Raw genomic sequence first — 21,427 nt, 5'->3', positions numbered from 1 at the left:
CTGCTGGTAAGCCAACTTCTTCATTCCTAATAATCCAAATATCAGTATAAAAGATCTAAGAGGGCAAAAAAGGATTATATTATATAGGTAATTTTTTACTTGAATTGCAAAGGATTTATTATATATTTACATATTATAGTATCTAAATACGTGCTGTCTTACAATGTCATCCATTTCAAAAGGATATGCCCGCTTTGACAAAAAACTCTAAGATCCTTTAGAGCAGAAACTATGTCACAGAATTTGTGTGCAATCTTTCTGTACTCATGCATAATCAACATTTTTAAGCTGTTGAACAGAATTTGAAGCGTTATATACACCAAGAATCCTTAGATAATTCAGTCTTAATGCAATAAATAATTTTCATATAGAAGCTACTAACAGAGATAGCCAATATAGGAAAAAATCAAACAACCTATCTTGAAACAGTGTTAAAAATATAATCCTAAAATATTAACTGCATGTCACAATTTAAAAATAAAAAGGCTGTAGAGCAAATGTGATTATATAAAATACAGAATAAATCATAACAGAAGATTTCCTTTACCAGTATAAATCAGAGATTTTAGTATTAGAATTATATTTTATGTTAAAAATAAGAAGCCTTAAAAAAATAAAAACCTAAAAGAGAAAAGAAGCCCGGGCCTGCGCTGTGGCGCAGTTAATCTTCCGCCTGCGGCACTGGCATCCCATATGAGCACTGGTTCTAGTCCCAGCTGCTCTTCTTCCAATCCAGCTCTCTGCTGTGGCCTGGGAAAGCAGTAGAAGATGGCCCAAGTCACTGGGCCCTGCACCGGTATGGGAGACCAGAGGAAGCTCCTGGCTCCTGGCTTCAGATTCGCACAGCTCCAGCCATTGCGGCCATTTGGGGAGTGAACCAGCAGACGGAAGACCTTTCTCTCTGTCTCTACCTCTCACTGTCTGTAATTCTAACTCTCAAAGAAATAAATAAAATCTTAAAAAAAAGAAAAGAAGCCTTAATTGTTCAAAAGAAGAGTATTATTTAGCGAGTGAAAGCTACAAGCAGTATTCTCCTTCATATACATTATCTAGCTTGTATAGTTTCTAAGAACACTGTAATTCTCACCTCTATTCATTCTTAAGCATCTTTGTGGATGTTTTCTAGACTTTTCTCTTTATTTTTCAGGAGTTTTAAAAATGAGAGAGTGGAATATGTATGTGTGTGGTTTTTAGCCTAAGTGGCCTTGCTTTACAAGTATTACCCTGTCTCCTATCACAGAGAAGCCTGAAGCAAACAGCGGTTTCATTTGAGGGATTTTCCTCCAGGAAAAAGGGAAACTGCAGTGGGTCTGATCTCTGTTGCAGACACATGAAGCCTTCGCCCCAGGACTCCCAAACTCTTCACCAAGGCTGAGTGCAGCTGACCTAGCTACCAGCAACTCCATTACAACATCTGCCACCTCCACCTCAATCTCCAGTGATTAATCATAGTGTATCCTGTTAATGTGTTGTTGATTCAGTGTACTAGTATTCTGTGTCTATGTTCATCCCATAATGTGAATATTAATCCAGCTGATGGTGTGCCATAAATCTCATAGGCTTTTTTTTCATTCTTTTAAATTCTTATTTCCTTTCTCTCTTCTAATTGGACAGTTTCATAAGCTTTAACTTTGTTTAGATTTGCTTTGTCTACTTGATAGAATCTGTTGTTAAAGCTCTCTAGTACATTTCTCATTTCATTTCCCATTCACTATATTGTTCAGTTCTAGAATTTCTGTTTGGTCTTTTTTTTTTAAAATGCATTTATTTGAGAGGCAAAGAAACAGACAGAGAGTTCCCATCTGTTGATCCATTCCACCAAATGCTCACGACAAACAGCCCCAATCTGGGTCTCTCATGTGGGTAGCAGGAACCCAAGTACTTTGAGCCAACACCTTCTGCATCCCTGGCCACACCTTAGCAGGAAGCTGGAGAAAGAAGCAAAGCTGGGACTTGAACTCAGGCACCCCTACCTGAGATGCAAGTATCTCAAGCAGTGTCTTAATCTCTACATTCGCCACCTTGGATAACGTCTCTTTGTTGAACTTCTCATTTTGTTCACTTACTGTTTTCTCGAGTTGAGTTGAGTTGCTAGCTGTTTGATTCCTCTTGTTCTCATTTTCTCCCATGAGGGGATGTTTTAGCCAAGGTGATCTCTCTTGGCACCAGTTATAGCATGCTGGCACTCACATAGCTACAGCAGTGCTGGAATCGGGGCACAGTTGATTGCTCACTGGCACTGTGGTTTGAATGTGGCTGTCCCAAATTCATAGGGTGGAACGTGATACCCAATATATTTTTATTAAAAGAGGTGTAGCTTTTCTAAAACATATTAGGCCATCAGGACTCCACCATCATGAATGGAATCAGTGCCTCTGTAAGAGTTAAAGGTAGCATTTACACTCCTTCTTCCATGTGAGAACACGACAAGACACTATCTTTGAAGATGCAAGCAAACCCTACCAGATACCAAACCTGCTGGCACTTGGCCTTGGATTTCCCAGCCTCCATAAACTGTAAGCAATATAGCTCTATTGCTCATAAATTACTCAGCCTAAGATATTTTGTTATAGCTGCCCAAATGGACTAAAACAGTAGCAGTGGTGCCAGTGGTTATGGCACAGGTATTCAGAGCAATAGCAAATCTGGGGATCTGTGGTTAGGGGTGCATGAAACTGCCACAGATACACAGATACAGATACATTTCCTGCGGCAGTAGCCCTAGTGAATAAGACATGGACTTGCGTAGATTGTCTACAGAGTGTAGGGCCAGGTGTCTGGGGCATATCATGATGATTTTGCCTTCAGGACATGGGATATAAAACTAGCACAGATGCAGCAATGACAGAGCCTAGCAGAGAACTGGGCTCCAGTGATGAGATGCAGCTAATAGTATAGCCACAGGGATAGCAAAATGCAGTCACAACTGAGGGAATGCAGAACACAGCAATGATAGTGCACTGTTCACTATAACTTGGGCCCCAAGATACAGGGTCTACAGCAGTGGCAGTGTCACCCCAGCGATAGCAAGTCAAAGTCCTGGCTCAAGACCCAGGAGGCAGGGAATAGAGTAGTAGCAGCAGTGTGTCCTCAGTAATGACATATGAAGACTCTGATTCAGGACCTGAGGCAGGGTCCAAAAAGATGACAATGGTGGCAGTAGGTGATGGCATGACTAATCAAAACACTAACTCAGAGATATTAGCTAGTTGGCAGAATATAACTCTCTAGCACTAGTTCCCCAGCAGAAGCATTAACTATATATGAAAGTAATATCACAAGAACTAAGGAAATCAGGTGAGAGATTACACAACCCTTGAGTATAGCACAGAATTAAGAAATGATGCATTGAAGAGGGCAGGAAAGACAACTTTTCATTACCTATGTTACTCTTCCCCCACCCCCAGGCAGCATGCCATAGACAGAAATCGCTTCTATGTGGGAGAGGGAAGAAGGAAGTCAGCACCAGATTTTGCCTCTGATACCAGTACTGGTCTGCCTCTGTAAAGCTAAGTGCTGTGCAAACCTCCATGCCCCAGATTCCAGGTACACCCAGTGTCAGGCTGAATGCTGCAGCCCCAAGCTTCAGGCCTGTGCTGCAGACTCAGTCTCCAGGCAGCTCCACTGCCAGGCTGATCTCAATGGCCTTAGGCTCTGGACTGCCCTCAGGGTCAGGCCAGCTCCAGCAGCCACAGATTTCATGACACCTCCTAGCACCAGGTTTGGCCCTCATGGCAACAGGTTTCAGGCCTACAACAGTAGCAGGCTAACTATTGCAGACCTAGTCATTAGGTTGGCCCCTGTGGATATAGGTTCCAGATACATCCAGCACCAAACCAGTCCTTTTAGCCCCAGTCTCTAAGTCAGTAACTGAGCCTCCAAGCATACCCTAGCACCAGGAAGGACCCAGCAGACCCAAGTTCTAGACCTTCTCACGTAGACTCTGTTATCACTCCGTTTGTTTCCTCCATTGCCCAACTGATACCTGCGGCCCTGGGTTTCAAGTCTGATGCATTACCAGGGAAGCCCCCACAGAATTAGGGTACAGTTCCATCCCAGGGTAGGCCAGCCTCAATGACTTTAGGCTAGAGACCACTCCTAACACCTAGTGGGTTCCCACAGCAACAGGTTCACTCTAGCATCAGGCTGGCCCCCAGCCACCAGGCCAGCTCCCTACCACTCCCCCCCAACCCTAGGCACAAATAGGATATAAACCTACCCAGCACCATATAGCAGCTGTAGTCCCAGGTTTCTGGTCCACTCCAGTGTCATGAGCATTCCCAGTGTCAAATACCAGACAAGTTCTCAAAGATATAGGCTCCAGACCTGGATGATGCTAAGCAGGTCTCCATGACCAAACCCTCCAGGCCAGCCCCTGTGGCCCCAGGCTCTAGCAAATCTAGGATCTGAGCTTATACAAGTAGACCTCAGCACTGGACCAACTCCCATGCATACAGGCTCTAGAACTGTCCCCTGGTACCCAGGTTCCAGCCTAGTCCCCAGTGCCCCAAAACCCAGACCAGCCCTTGCAGACATATCCTTTAGACCAGCACCTATACACCAGGCTCCAACTAGTACCAGCAGCTCCAAGGCTACATGCAGTTCCCATGACTCCAGGATCTAGGCCATCTGCAGTGGTTCTAGGCGACAGACAAGGTTCCACGATTCTAAGCTCCAGACCAATCCCTGTAGAACCAAGCTGCAGGCCAGCCTCAGCAGCAGGCCAGCCTCAGGTTGTAGGCCAATTCTCATGGTCCCATGGTACAGGGGACAGAGTCCAGACCTGCTGCAATAGACCCACGATCAATTTCACTGTAAAAGACCCGGGTCCCAGGCTACACACTGTGGAACTGAGGATGCAAGACAAGACCAATCCTCAGGACTCGGGCTCCAAGACCACCGTAGTAGTCTCAGGTACAAGGCACACACTAATGCCGGGCTAGCTCCTGTGGACTCATGCTCTAGAACCATCGCAGCAGACCCAGGTATCAGGTTCCAAATAAACAATCTAGCATTTTACCTCAAGGAACTAGAAAAAAACAATAAACTTAAGCCCAAAGTTAACAGAAGGCAGACAATGAAAAAGATATGAACAAAAATAAATAAAAACAGACTACAAAAACAATTTAAAAGATCAATGAAACTAAGAATTAGGGGCTGACATTGTGGCTCAGGGGTTAAGCCACCACCTTTGATGCCAACATCTCATATGAGCAGGTTTGAGTTCTGGCTCCTCCATTTTTCTTTTTTTTTTTAAGCTTTTATTTAATGAATGCAAATTTCATAGGTACAACTTTAGGAATATATTGATTCTTCTACCCATTCACACCCTCCCATCCCACTCTCTCCCCACCTCGTATTCCCTCTCCCATCACATTCTTCATTAAGATTCATTTTTAATTAACTTTATATACAGAAGACCAACTCTAAGTAAAGATTTCAATAGTTTGTGTGAACACGCGCGCACACACACACACAACGTATAAAGTACTGTCTGAGAACAAGTTTTGCAGTTAATTCTCATAGTATAACTCATTAAGGACAGAGGTCCTACATGGGGAGAAAGTGCACAGTGACTTCTGTTGTTAATTTAACAATTAACACTCCTATTTATGACATCAGTGATCACCTGAGGCTCTTACCATGAGCTGCCAAGGCTATGGAAGCCTTTTGTGACCATAAACTCTGTCAGTATTTAGACAAGGCCATAAGCAAAGTGGAAGTTCTCTCCTCTCTTCAGAGAAAAGTATATCCTTCTTTGATGGCCCCTTCTTCCCAATGGGGTCTCCCTAACAGAGATCCTTCATGTAGAATATTTTTTTTTGCCACAGTGTCTTGGCTTTTCAGCTACCTGCTAATGTACCTGGGAAGGCAGTGGAAGATGTCCCAAATACTTGGGCCCCTGTTCCCATGTGGGAGACCTGGATGGAGTTTCAAGCTCCTGGCTCCTGGCTTCAGCAGGGGTTATAGCCATTTGGGGAGTGAACATGCAGACTGAAGATCTCTTTCTCTGCCTCTCCCTATCTCTCTGTAACTCTTTCAAATAAACAAATAAATAAAAGGAAAGAAAACTGAGTTGGCTTTTTGAAAAGATGAGCAAAACTGACAAACTTTTAGCTAGACTAGGTAATAAAAAAGACTCAAATACAATGAGAAATGAAATTAGACTCTTTCTTGGCTCCTCTCTGCTCTCCTCTCCTCCTCTCACCTCTCTGCTCTCTCTCTTCTCTCCTTGCTAGCTCCTCTTTTCTCTCTCTCTCTCTCACTCTCTCTCTCTCTCTCCCTTCTCTCTGTTACACTCTCCTTCTCCCTTTTCCTTCCTCACCCCTTCCCTCCTGCCTGCTGGGTTTTCCCCAATAAACCCTTTCCCTTACTCGGGTGTTTGGTGTGTTTTGTGACGATCTTACAAGGACTAGGGCACAGTCCCTGCCTTCAAGGAGTCGATGATCTAGCACCCAGGGCCAACCAGCTGGCAGAGCAGTACAGGAAACTGAGGCACTGAGGAGCGATCAAGGAACTCACCTTAGGACGCCCCGGGAAGTGCTCTCTAGCAGACTGCTAGGCTCGCCCTCTGCCCCTGGTATTCACATGCTGTTCCTCTGCCTGATGCCCCCTCTTTCTCCAGCTCTCTATGTGCTCAATGTCCTTTGGTCCTAGCTTGGAAGAGACCACCTAGGAAGCCTGATTCCCCCAACCCCACCTCAGTGCGCCTCCGTGCTCCATGCTGAACTCATGTCCCCCCAAGCTCTTCCTGGCCCACACAGTCTGATCTATCACCAAGTTCTGCTCATTTAGTCTGGTTAGAAACAGAAGTTCCCACGGCCAGCACTGTAGCACAACAGGGAGTTCTGGAACAAGCTGCCTGGGTTTGAATCATGGCTCTGTCACTCACCAGTTGAGGGACCTTGGGCCTGCATAAACAGGATGAAAAGACCAGCCAGAGGCTGGCAGAAGAGAGTCGCATAGATCGTAGTCCTACAAATCAACAAGAAAGACACTGACAACCCCATGGAGACACAGGTGGGGGATAAGAAAGGCTGCTCCGGGGAAACGAAATTCAAAGGACGAGACAAATTCCAAGAACACTGAAAACAAGAATGAGAGCCACTTGGCCCCTCCGAGTGGCAAGCACTCCCACGTGTTACCACTGCTGCCACAAATCTGGATGTGGAGAGTCAGAAACATCCTGCAGAGGAGTCTGGCAGTGACTGGTGAGTCCAGGATGGTCGCACACCTAGAGAGCCCTCCCCAGGCACACAGGAGACACGCACAAGGATGCCACGGAAGTGTGGTGCTCATAGTGGAAAATGGGAAATCACTCAAATGCCCATCCACAGGAGAATGGATTAATACAGCGTGGCACACGCCTAAAATGAAATAGATTGGATAATGGACATGCACGTGCTGGAGCCCTGGGCATGAATGTGGATAGATCCCAAGCACAACGTTGCTGAAAGCAAGCAAGTGGCAGCAGGCTGTGTATGGCATTGCATCATTTACAACTGTAAAAGTCCACAAAGCAGTGCTATCTATGTTTTAGCAATGTACACAGGTGGGGCATAAATATCAAAACATGTGGGAAGGGGCTGGCACTGTGGCGCAGCAGGTTAACGCCCTGGCCTGAAGTGCCGGCATCCCATATGGGCGCCACTTCGAGACCCTGCTGCTACTCTTCCAATCCAGCTCTCTGCTATGGCCTGGGATAGCGGTAGAAGATGGCCCAAGTCCTTGGATCCCTGCACCTGCACGGGAGACCCAGAAGAAGCTCCTGGCTCCTGGCTTCAGATCCACACAGCTCCAGCCGTTGCGGCAATCTAGGGAGTGAACCAGTGGATAGAAGACCTCTGTCTCTATCTCTACCTCTCTCTGTAACTCTTTCAAATAAATAAAATAAATATTAAAAAAAAGAAAGAAATTAGACACATTACAACCAATACCATAGAAACACAGAAGATCATGAGATTATGAGAAGCAGGCAGGTGGTGAAGCAGTTAGACCCCATTTGGACATCCACAACCCATATCTGAATCCCTGATTCAAATCTTGGCTCTTCCACTTCCACTTTTAGCTCCCTGCTAATGTGTACCCTTGAAGGCAACAGGTGAGTTCCTGCAACCCAACCGGGAAACCCAGACTGAGTTTCAGGCTCCTGTCTTCAGCTGTTGCGGACATTTGAGGAGTGAACCAGCAAACGGATGACTGAGCACTGTTTCTTGCACTCCTCCTTGTGCGCTCTCGCTCTCTCACTCCCTCTTTTTCTCTGTGTCTCTTTTCCTACCTTTCCGAAAATATGAAATAAAAAAAATTTTAAATGAGACTACTGTGAATAATTATACACTAACAAAATGGATAACCTAGAAGAAATGGATTAATCCCCTTAGACACATACAACTTACTAAAACAGAATGGTAAAAGAACAGAAAACCTGAATGTATCAGTGAGTAAGGAAATTGAACCAGTAAGAAAAAGACTCCTATCAAAGAAAAGCCAGGGCCAGCGCTGTGGCTCACTTGGCTAAACCTCTGCCTCCAGCGCAGGTACCCCATGTTCTAGTCCCGGTTGGGGTGCCAGATTCTGTCCTGGTGGCTCCTCTTCCAGTCCAGCTCTCTGCTGTGGCCCGGGAAGGCAGTGGAGGATGACCCAAGTACTTGGGCCCTGCACCTGCATGAGAGACCAGGAGGAAGCACCTGGTTCCTGGCTTCTGATCAGTGCAGCGCCAGCTGTAGCAGCCGTTTGGGGGGTGAACCAATGGAAGAAAGACCTTTCTCTCTCTCTCTCTCAATGTCTAACTCTGCCTGTCAAAAAAAAACCCAGGACCTTATGACTTTAGCACTGAATTCCAGTAAGCATTTAAAAAACCAATACCAATCTTTCTCAAACTCTTCTCAAAAAATTGAAGAGACAATACTTCCAGATTCATTTTACAAGGCAAGCATTACACTGATACCAAAGTTACATAAGAACACAATAAGAAAAGAAAATTATAGGCCAATACACCTGATGAACATAGAAGCAAAAATTCTCAACAAAATACTAGCAAATTCAATTCAACAGCTAAGTTGGTTGAAAGGGTCATTCTCCCTAGGGGAGATTTAACATATACAAATCAATAAAAATGCTATAACCACATTAACAGAAAAAAGAGAAAAATTATATGACCATTTTAGTAACATGTGACAAATTCAACATCCCCTCATGGCAATAACTCTAAATAAATTAGGTATACAAAATGTACCTTAACACAATGAAGAAAAAACAATCCCAAAATGTACATGGAATCACAAAAGGTGCTTAATAGGCAAAGTAATCTTGTAAGAAAGTAATCTTAGGAAAGAAGGAAGGAATGGAGGGAGCGAATGATTATCAGCCCCTTATTTTAAACTATATACAAAATTTAATACAGAATGGATCAGGGATTCAACATATTAACACTGAAAACCATAAAACTCCTGGAAAAAAAAACAAGAGAGAAAATGCATCCTTTATACTGGGCTAGGCAAAGATTTTATGGATACGATACCAAAAGTGCAAGCAAAAAAAAAAAAAAAGTAAAAATAAGTAAGTGGAACAGCAAACTAAAAAGCTTCTGCTCAGTAAAGGAAATAATCAATAAAAAGGAAACCTGTGGAACAGCAAAAAAATGTTTACAAACCATTTATCTGGTAAGGTGTTAATATCCAAAATATATAATGAACACATGCAAAAGAAAAGAGGGGAAAAAACCTAGCAAGCCAATTAAAATATGGACAAAGGATCTAAAAAGGCATTTTTAAAAGAAGATATAAAAATAGAGGAGTCCTCCAAGATGGCGAAATAGGGAGGGAGCGCACTGATAGTCCATGAAAAGATAGTTTAATAAGAGTGGAGATACTGTAGTTTCAGGGAAGAGTTGGAAAAAAAATGCAGAGGAAACTCTTCCGGAACTAGTGGAACATGGTGGACCTATGTGGAGGGCACAGGCACCCATGGCTCAGGACCCCAGCCGCCGAGTCTATGCACCAGCGCTGGAAAGGGACACTAACCCATTGTTGGTGGGAATGCAAACTGGTAAAGCCACTATGGAAGTCAGTCTGGAGATTCCCCAGAAACCTGAATATAACCCTACCACCTGCAGAGCCAGCATCCCATATGGGTGCCAGTTCCAGTACCAGCTGTTCCACTTCTGATCCAGATCCCAGCTAATGCACTAGGGAAAGCAGCAGAAGACAGCCCAAGTCCTTGAAATCCTGGCTCCACTTCCAATACTAGCTTCCTGCTATGAGAAGCAGCAGATAATGGCAGATAATGGCTCAAGTACTTGGGTCCCTGCCATTCATCTGTGAGACTCAGACTGAGATTCAGTCTCCTGACTTTGGCATGTCCCAGGCTGGGCTGTTGCAGGAACTTGAGAAATGAACCAGAAGATAAAGGATCTATGTCTACCTCTGGTTCTTTCTCTCTGCCTCTCAAATAAAATGAAAACTTAAAAAAAAAGACAAAAAGTATGGGGGTTCTCCAAAAGAATAAAAATAGAATTACCCTATGACCCAGAATCCCACTTCTGAGTGTACATCCAAAGGAAATGAAATCAGCAATATGCACAGGTGTCTGAAACCCCACATTCATTTTAGGATTACTCACAATAGTGAAGATATAGAATCAACCTAAAGTTTCTGTTGATGAGAATGGGTAAAGAAATTATGAGACAGACAGACAGACACACACACACACACAGAGATGAGAATACTTCAAAAAGTTCATGGGATGTTATTAAAAGATAATTTTATTTTGTTACAAAGAAGCTTGAAATGCATGCTTATTTTTATAATACTCATTTTCATGAACATTTTGAAGACTTTTATGCACAGATTTCAAAAATGTTTGTGTACACACACACATACACTATGGAGTATTGTTCAGGCATAAAATGAAGGAAATCCTGCCATTTTTTACAACATGGATGAACCTGGAAGGCATCATGCTAAGTGAATTAGTCAAAGACAAACACTGCATGATTTCACTTGTATGTGTCATCTAAAAAAGTTGAACGCATATAAACAGAGTAGAATGATGACTACCAAGGGGAAGGATGGGAGAAAATGGGAAATACTGGTCAAAGGGGACAAACATTAATTATGTGATGAATAATTTCAGAAGACCTAATATACAGCTTAGTGAGGTGACATGTATAAACTAACTTGATTTTGGTAGTCATTTCATAAAATATATGTATACCAAATCATTACATTTGTTTATACCCCTTGTTTATACTCCTGTTGAACTATGGTCTTTTCTTACTTTCTTACTTTTAAAGATTTATTTATTTATTTCAAAGAGTTAGAGAGAGAGAGAGAGATCTCCCATCTGCTGGTTCACTCCCCAGATAGCTAGAACAGTAGGGGCTGAGGCAGGTTGAAGCCAGGAGTCAGGAGCTTCATCTGGGTCTCCCACACAGTGCCCAAGCACTTGGGCCATCTTTCAGCTGCTTATCCCAGATCATCATCAGGGAGATGGATTGGAAGTGGAGCAGCTGGGACTCGAACTGGCACTCATCTGGGATGCAAGCAGCAGCTTTACCTGCTGCACCACAATGGAAGAGGCTACTTTTTACTTACTGAACTCTATTTAGTGGAGCCTTAAGTCTTTGACTGCATTGTAAATTAAAAATATGTTCTCTCAAAAATTAAGAAAGAGAAAAGAAGGAAGAAGGGGATGGTGGAGGGCAGAAACTACATGGAAGCTACTCTCTTTGTATTAATATCACATTAACATGAGAATTGTGTTGTAGTAATCATCACACATTTACTGTGACCTTGAAAATCTAATATATTAATAAATTCCTTTAAAAAATAAAAAATAGTGGCTTGCATTGTGGAATAGCAGGTTAAGCTGCCACCTGCAGTGGTGGCATCCCATGTGGGCACAGGTTCAAGTCCCAGCTACTCCACTTCTGATCCAGCTCCCTGCTGGTACAAAAGCAGCTGGAAAGCAGTGGAGGACGGCACAAGTCCTTGGGCCCCTGTACCCACATGGGAGATCCAGAGGAAGCTCCTGGCTCCTGGCTTCGGTCTACCCCATCCCTGGCCATTGTGGCTGTTTGAGTAGTAAACCAGCAGATGGAAGATTTTTCTCTCTGTAACTGCCTTTTAAATAAATAAAATGAATCTTTAAAAATACATATTTTTTAAAAAAAGAAAAAATCATACAATTTTACTTCTCTATTACACCTCAACAAAGCTTGGTGGAGAGGAAAAAATAATTCCCAGAGTCATGTACTTTACCTCTCTGCGAGTAAACCCCAAATTCATCATTACCCAGAAGTTATTAATAGCTAAAAATCATACTCGGTGTCTAGTCAGCTTTTCAACACCATAACTAAATACCTAACATGAACTACTTATGAAGGAAAATTTATTTTGCCTCACAATTTTGGAAATTCACAACCCCAGATGGGGTGGGTCCCACTGGTTCGGCCATCTAATAAGGCCAGAGGATGGTAATGACAAAGTGCATGTGGAGGAAGGACCACACAGCAAGTCAAGAAGCAGAGAGAACAACTGGCCCCAACTCGGGCTTTTGTAACTCACCCTCTGGGGAGAACTAACTTCCAAGGGCACACTCCCAATACCTCCCATTAGGCCCACTTTCTAGTTACCATAATTGGATTAAATTTCCACTTCCTTAGTGCAATCTGTGACTTTGTGATTTAATCATCGACATGAGTTTAAGGACCAAATTCTATTAAACTATAGAACTCAGCAACTTTATTTCACACTACCATGTAATATGGCAGATTAGATTTCTTTACTGACATACTCCAGTTCTTTTGCTTGTTTTTTCAAGGCAGACCAGCAGAGAATGTTCACTCCCTAAACACCTACACATGGGTGGCAGGAACTCAAGAATTTGAGACATCATCCACTGCCTCCCAGAATGTGCATTAGCAGGAAGCTAGATGGGAAGTGGAGGTGTGACTCAATCTCAGACAATACAATATGGAATATGGTGTCCCAAGTAGCAGCTTAACCTGCTGTGCCACAATGCCCGCCCCATTCTTGCTCTTTAAGGCAATCATTGCCTACATTAAAAGACTTTTTCTGAGAATTAATGTGCATCAAAAGTCTAGCACAGTGCCTGACACACAAGAAATGCTCAATAAATAGTAGTCACATTTTGATATTAAACATTATATTATGAACAAATTCACTCTCAACCTTTGACATTAAGACACCACACTCCTCCCAGTCCTTTCAAATGAAGCTAGTCTTTCCTTCAGCTAGCCCCCCCACCCCAGTTCAAGAAGTCAAGAAGAGAGATCAGTAATGCCTGTTTCTCAAGACTAATTAGATTTTATGTGATAGATATTATAATTACTACTTTATAGATGAATAACTAAGGCTTAGAGAAGTTAAATAATTTTGAACCTGGGGCTTCCACTGAGCAGGTATGATCTAGAGCAAGCACTTTTTCTAAGCATGAAATTTTCCATCTGTAAAATGGGTATACTACCCATTTCTTTGGTTCACCAAGAGGATTAACTGAAATATATATGTAAAGCAAATGAATGAAGTTAAGTGCTAAATGAATTCCTGTTCTCTATCTCTCATCCTTTCCTTAACCCCTTACAATCTAGGTTCTCCCTATACCACTCATTATTATATCTCTTTATCTCCCTTCAGTTCTTACTGCTATTAGCAATATGACTGGGAAAATTATTTAACTTCTCTAAGCCTTAGTGTTTCATCTATAAAATGGTAAATAATAATATCTATACATAAAGTCATGTTAAATAAATGAATTAACATTGGTAGAGTGTTTTAGCATAGTGTCTGGCCTGTAATAAGCACTTAATAAATGGTAATTGCCAATGACTTAAAGGTCATATCAAAGGACTGCTCAAGGCTCTCCCTTTCTAGGCTTCCGTGACAAACATTAGTCTGGTTTGCTTTTGACCACTGACTGTCTTTATAGCTCCTCCATGAAGTCTTTATTCTCTTCAAAGCAGATTTGAGTTCTTTCTCTTGTGAACTCTCAAAGCACTCTGTACTTATCTTGAGATTAGGTATTCCCCTTACTCTGAATCATAGTCCCTTGTGTTACACATTGCATCTCCACTGCTTAATTGCATCTCATTTATCCTCATCTGGCACTTATTTATTCATGTAGAACTTATTATTGAGTACCTAATACAAGTCAGACCTATGCGAGGTACTAAACATACAAGATTAATAAAGTTATTTTTCTTAAGGACCCTGTGGTTTAGGAAAGTAGAAAAGATAAGTAAGTAGTCTATTATTTGCAGTACAAGAACTACTATGGCTAGAGGAGAACTTGTTGTGGTTCAATAGGTTAAACAGCCTGAGACACTAGCATCGCATATCAGACTGCTGCTTTGAGTCTTGGCTGCTCTGTTTCCCATCCAGCTCCTTGCTAATTCGCCTGGCCCAAGATGGCCCAAGCACTTGAGCTTCTGCCAACCATGTGGGAGATCCTGATGAAGTTCCTGGCTCCTGGCTTTAGCCTGTCCCAGCCAGGGCCTTTGCGGCCATTTGGGGACTGAACCAGCAGATGGAAGATCTCTCTCTCTCTCTGTCGCTCCCTGGAACTTTGCCTTTAAAATAAATAAAAAGCAAGTAAAGCTTAAAACAAAAAAGAAATACTATAGTAAGAGTATGTCCACGTTCTGAGAACACAAAGAGGAATTCCTTGAATTAGACTGGGGAAGTTGGAGACAATGTCTCAGAAAAGGCATTCTGTGCTTAGGAAATGGAAAGGCTGCACACAAGTATCTGTCAAATGAATGAACTATAAATAGGAAGTAACTGAATGAGGACGAGAAAGGGTACTTTAAGCCCAGAGAGTGAGTAGGTAAAAAGGCATGGATGGTGAAGTAGTTCAATATTGATGTAAGGGGGGTTCCTGACAAGAGATGAGCCTGGGAAGTGATGAAACTGGAAAGTAAAAGCAGGGTTGGGTGTTCCGGACACAGGAGTGTAACCGGACCCTAGGCAGCAGATGATGGAGTGCTAATAGAGGGTTTTAAGCAGGAGAGGGACAAAACGAGATTTGCATTTTGGTAAAAGTACTCTGGCAACACAGGGGAAAATACATTTCATGGGGGCCAGGCTATACATAGAGTTAAGTTAGGAGGGTGTTACGATAATTCAGATAAAGTATGAGAGGCAAAAATGAAAATACGAAAAATGAGCCAAGACAGATACTAAGCCGCTGTAAAAATAAACTTCGACTGAACTGAATTATTCATACTTGTATCTCCTGCAAAGCCTGGCAGAATATCATACACTTAAAACCCGCTGTGTCAATATTTGTAGACGACTGTTACGGAAACCTAGTTAGAGAATAGCAAGCAGCTAACAGCCAACTGAGTCACTTCCTGGAAACGGATTCCTACGTAAAGCCACCTTTTTCCATTATAGACCTCAAAAACACTTAACGTTTGTGATTCTAACCCAGAGAGTATAAACCCGCTCACTGTGGGTCTATTTTACGCCAAGTAATGTTTGAATAAAGTCCTTCGAAGGGGTCATGAGGTCCCGCCCTGTGCACGAAAACAAATGTTAAGAATTCTCTTCTCTTCGTCCCAGCGCTTGACCCAAACGCCTGCTGGTAGGTACTCCGTCGCGGCGCCGGCCATTTTCACCCAGCCGTTTCCCAGTGTTGGCAGGGGACAGAGGACCAGTTAGTGTCCCAGACCAAGGAAACGCCAAATGGGTGAGGTAGCTGTAACGAAGCTTCAAACATTAACGACTCCAGAACTCTCACGATACCGTCTCCAGGCTGTCCCTTGCTGCAAGACTCCCTTCAGAAGTTAAGACGACACCTTCTGTAATCCCTGGGACGCTATCGACACTCTAAGAAGCTAAATAAGTTTGTTTTCACTTACCCTAACGACCGCCATATCTACGACCCTCTCGGCTCAAGTTTCCTTACGGAGAGCGAAGAGGGACAAACTAGCTCGACAGGCTTTCCCTCAGGCAGCCCCGCCCCTTTACGCCCGTCTGCCCTCTTCCGCCCCTTCTCCGTCCTCCCCCAGCTGCTTTGGCGGCAGCTACGGTTAGTTTAGCGGCAGTTTCGCGTAGATCATCCTTGTGGTGGACGCTCTCAGTTCCCAATAAAAAAACTTTAAGAATATCCTCCACCGCACAGGTAAAAGTTATTTTCTTGGGTACAGAACTTTTCGTTATTTTTCTTTGTCTGATTTGACTAGATAACGACTTAAAACAGTGGCCACAATATATGTGCTGCGGAGGCGAGCACAGCAGCGGCCTTAATAAATAATGGAGAGTAAAAACGGTCACAAAAAGAACAAGTTAACTCTGCCCTACACGAGGACCTCCACTCATTATAAAACTGTTACTGAGGGGACCGGCGCTGTGGCGCTGCGAGTTAAAGCAGCAGCGAGTTAAAGCGGCGGCCTGCAGTGCCAGCATCCCATATGGGTGCCCTTTCAGTCCCGGCTGCTCCACTTCCCATCCAGCTCTCTGCTTATGGCCTGGGAAAGCTGTGGAGGATGGCCCAAGTGCTAGGGCCCCTGCACCCGCGTGGGAGACCCGGAAGGGGCTCCTGGCTTCAGATCAGCTCAGCTCTGCCTGTTGCGTTCATTTGGGGAGTAACTTTCAAATAAATAAAATAAATTAAAAAAAAAAAAAAAACTGTCACCGAGCGCCTACTCTGCCAAACAGAGCAGTACCAGTACAGAGCAGAATTGTAGTGGCTTCCCTTATAGAGCTTATGGAAAATGAGATACAAAGGAAGGAAAATTAAATATGTAGTGCAGGGTTATGGTAGGAGTTTACTGGTTTTTTACTGGTTTAAGTAGATTAGGAAAAGACTGATAACGTTGAGAAAAACCCTGAAGGAATTTAATAAAAAGTGTTACATGCAGAAGGAACAGCCAAGAAAAACACCAGAGTGACTGGAGTGATAAATACAGAGGTAGTAAAATAAAACAAATTGTAGAAGCTGTTTGTGCCATAATGAAGAATTTGGATTTTATTCTGAATAAGATGGGAAGTCTGGAAGTTGTAACATGATCTAAATTACATTTTAAAAGGGTCATTTTGGTGTTTTCGGGAAGATGCCATGAGCAGGTGCAACACTCTCAATAAAATCCCCTTAGGCTCCCTATGAACAACTCTGAGGAAAGAAGGGGTTCAGACTGTACCCATAAACATTCCCAATATTGATTCATTTATTTATTTTTTAAAGATTTATTTTATTTGGCTGGTGCCATGGCTTAACAGGCTAATCCTCCGCCTTGCGGCGCCGGCACACGGGTTCTAGTCCCGGTTGGGGCGCCTGATTCTATCCTAGTTGCCCCTCTTCCAGGCCAGCTCTCTGCTATGACCCGGGAATGCAGTGGAGGATGGCCCAAGTGCTTGGGCCCTGCACCCGCATGGGAAACCAGGAGAAGCACCTGGCTCCTGGCTTTGGATCAGCGAGATGCGCCGGCCACGGTGGCCATTGGAGCGTGAACCAACGACAAAAAGGAAGACCTTTCTCTCTGTCTCTCTCGCTATCCACTCTGCCTGCCAAAAAAAAAAAAAAGATTTATTTTATTTATTTTGAAAGAGTTACAGAGAGAGGTAAAGCCAAAGAGAGAGAGAGAGAGGTCTTCCATTCCACTGGTTCACTCCCCAAATGACCACAACAGCTGATCTGAAGCCAGGAACCAGGAGCTTCTTCTGGATCTCCCACATGGGTGCAGGGGTCCAAGGACTTGGGCCATCTTCTACTGCTTTCTCAGGCCATAGCAGAGAGCTGGACTGGAAGAGGAGCAACCAGGACTAGAACCGGCGCCCATATGGGATGCCAGCACCGCAGATGAGGCTTTAACCCACTGCACCACAGCAATAGACCTCATTTACTTAATTCATTCAACAAATATTTATTCAACAAATATTTATCAAATGCAAACCTAATACAGACATTAGTGGCACACCGTTTTTAATATCTGAAGCAGTTTTTTAACAGAAACCTCTAAATGACATAATTGTTATAAAAAAAAAAAAAACGAAACTAATAGACACCAAAAATGAAATTTTTCTTTTGTTGGACTTCATATATGTTATATATGTATATATATAATGTCATTATAAAAGCAAAGCACAAGCTAAATAGTATAGCACAAAAAGGGAAAAATAGTGGACCAATGTATTTTAATTGTATTAACACATTTTTAGAGGAGAAAAACCTTATACCTACATTGATTTACCACTGTAATAAATAATAATAATATTACATTTTCTGGTTTTGAGCCTTAACACCTCCAACAACTTCTTCAGAATTTAATGTCTGCCTATTCAATAGATGTATAGGTAGATTTATCAATCTATGTCCATTGAAGGATGAATACTTTTCATTAATTTAAAAATTTTTATTTAAGCTTCTTAAGAATTTCAGTATCAGCAAAATTTCTTTTACATTAAGCAACAGATATGCAAATTGGAAAAGTCTTTAAAATTGTGATAAGCTTGGAATATATTCATAAAAATATTGCTTCCCCCAAATTACAGGAATTATGATGTTTTTATTTTTTCAGGATTAAATGTAGAGACCTTTAAATTTTCCACAGTTGAAAATTTCAAGTAAAATATATTCACCAGAAAATTAACCATAAATTAGTATTATAGTTCAATAAAATTAAATATTTTCATGAATGAATTAAATTTACATTTTAAAACAAAAATATACTTTGAAATTTGTGCTCAGTTTCACTATTTTAAATCTCATATATATATATATATTTTTTTTAAAAGATTTTATTTTTTTATTTGAGAGGCAGAGTAACAGGCAGAGAGAGAGAGGGAGAGGCAGAGAGAAGTCTTCCATCCACTGGTTCACTCCCCAAATGGCTGCTAGGCAGATCTGAAATCAGGAGTCAGGAGTTTCTTTTAGATCTCCCACATAAACACAGATAACTCCAAGTGGTCACATAAGATGACAGAATCAAAGTAGGGACTGGCACTGTGGCTTAGTGGGTAAAGCCACTGCCTGCATTGCCGGCATCCCATATGGGCGCCTGTTCCAGTCCGCACTGCTCCACTTCCAATCCAGCTCTCTGCTATGGCCTGAGAAAGCAATAGAAGATGGCCCAAGTCCTTGGGCCCCTGCACCGCGTGGGAGACCCGGAAAAAGTTCCTGGCTCCTGGCTTCAGATCAGTGCAGCTCTGGCCGGCCTTTGTGGCCAACTGGGGAGCGAACCAGTGGATGGAAGGCCTCTCTCTCTCTCTTCCCCCATCCCCCCCCCTTCTCCTTCTCCTCCTTCTCCCTCTCCTCTCTCTGTGTAACTGTGACTTGCAAATAAATAAATAAATCTTAAAAAAAAAAGAATCAAAGTAACTCAGGTTCCATTTCCCTCGTTTTTTTTAACATAGAAACCTTTTATTTAAGGTATACAAACTTAATGCATTTCATATATACAAATTTAGGAACGTAGTTATTCTTCCCACCCTGCCTCCCTCCTGCCCATACTCCCATCCTTCTTCCTCCTTCCTGTCCTATCCCCATTCTTATTTTTTACAAAGATCTATTTTCAATTAACTTTATACACATAAGATTAACCCTACACTAAGAGTTCAACAAATAGTATGGGGAAAAAAAAAAAAACAGCTGTTCCTCAACAAGTGAGACAAGGTTTCTTCAAAACCATTGCATCTCAAAGTGTCAATTTCACTTCTTTTTTTTTTAATTTTTTTATTTTTTTTTTTGACAGGCAGAGTGGACAATGAGAGAGACAGAGAGAAAGGTCTTCCTTTGCCGTTGGTTCACACTCCAGTGGCCGCCGCGGCTGGCGTGCTGCGCCGGCGCACTGCGCTGATCCGAAGCCAGGAGCCAGGTGCTTCTCCTGGTCACCCATGGGGTGCAGAGCCCAAGCACTTGGGCCATCCTCCACTGCACTCCCTGGCCACAGCAGAGAGCTGGCCTGGAAGAGGGGCAACCGGGACAGGATTGGTGCCCCGACCGGGACTAGAACCCGGTGTGCTGGCGCCGCAAGGTGGAGGATTAGCCTATTGAGCCATGGCGCCGGCCCAATTTCACTTCTATACATAACCTTTTTTGTCTTTTATAATCACAATACTATCATTGCTCATCTAAAACCTATTAACATGCAGGTATATGTTATACCACAAGATATGGAGTTACAAACTGCACCAAAGTTGAGCTCTAACAATTGGGAAACTTTGTGAAAGTTTTCTCTACAAGAGTGTGTGTAATTCAGTCAACAGAAGTTGGAGACTAACTGTATGACTGAAAATTCTCCAAATTAACTTTGATGAAGAACACAGTGTCTGTTAAAGGATGTTTTAAAACTGCACTCATTTGAAGGTTACATATACATAAATAACTAAATCTCAAGAGTAACCACAAAAATCATTTAGAACTTAGGACCCTCCCCCCCCCCAAGGAAAAAAAAAACTTTAAAGGAAAGGAGAAACATTTTATCCCTAACATTTTCTATAAATTGTCACCATGTACTACTAAGGAAAAACTGAATGATTTTATTTCAATTTGTTGTTGTTTTAGAATTATCTATGGATAATCAGGTCAGGTCTGACTTCTCTCACGGGTACACCCAGGTGTACCACTGCCTGGCATTGTTCTGTATGTTGAACATGATGCAATGACCAAAACAGACACAATCTCATGGAGCTTAACTGTGACTTTTTCTAGGACTATAATAATTTTTTTAAACTTGTGATTAACATGTAAAATGTGTACACCTTTAGGTGAGACAGTATAATATTTTAACAGATTCATACAATTTAAACTGATACATCACAAAATCAGCCTCCATGTACATCCTCCATATTTGGAGGTGACCAGCTCCTGTCCTCCAGTTTTTTATGTGGTATATATTATTGTGATCTAGAATTATTCCATTGTATTGCTGTGAATTTTTTTATGATAAAGCAAATAAGTAAACAAGGGGCTGGCACTGTGGTGTAATAAGCTAAGCCTTCGCCTGCAACACTGGAATCCCATATGGGCACTGGTTCGAGTCTGGCTGCTCCACTTCCGACCCAGCTCCCTGCTGATGGCCTGGGAAAGCAGTAGAAGATGGCCCAAGTGCTAGGGCACCTGCATGGGAAACCTGAAAGAAACTCCTAGCTCCTGGCTTTGGAGAGGCCTACCTCCAGCCTTTGTAGCTATCTAGGGAGTGAACCAGTGGATGGAAGACCTCTTTCTCTATCTCTCCTTCTCTCTGTAACTCTGCCTCTCAAGTAAATACATATTTAAAAAAATAAGTAAACAAGATTATTTTGAATACTAATAAATACTATAGAAGGTGACTGGATTGAGATGGGAGTTACTTCATATTTGGAAGACAGAGAACACCTCTTCATAAAGCGGACCTGAATAACAAGAGGGTCTACTTACATGAATACCTGAGTATTCCAGTACAGGGAACAAAAAATGCAAAGAC

General features: G+C 42.5%; 1 protein-coding gene across 1 annotated transcript in view; it reads right to left on the bottom strand.

Annotated features, from left to right (window-relative positions):
- APOOL (apolipoprotein O like) overlaps window positions 1–15,973 on the bottom strand; it is a 91,366-nt gene extending 75,393 nt beyond the window's left edge. The window contains exon 1 of the mRNA XM_062183296.1: window positions 15,884–15,973. Coding sequence (XP_062039280.1) covers window positions 15,884–15,898 — 15 coding nt within the window. The 5' untranslated portion in view covers window positions 15,899–15,973. The remainder of the gene's footprint in view (window positions 1–15,883) is intronic.
- Window positions 15,974–21,427: the final 5,454 nt, after the last annotated feature.

This window comes from Lepus europaeus, chromosome X, assembly GCF_033115175.1.
Source record: "Lepus europaeus isolate LE1 chromosome X, mLepTim1.pri, whole genome shotgun sequence".
Lineage (NCBI taxonomy): Eukaryota > Metazoa > Chordata > Mammalia > Lagomorpha > Leporidae > Lepus > Lepus europaeus.
The sequence above is the reverse complement of the archived record's forward strand: the minus strand, read 5'-3'. Positions and strand labels throughout refer to the sequence as shown.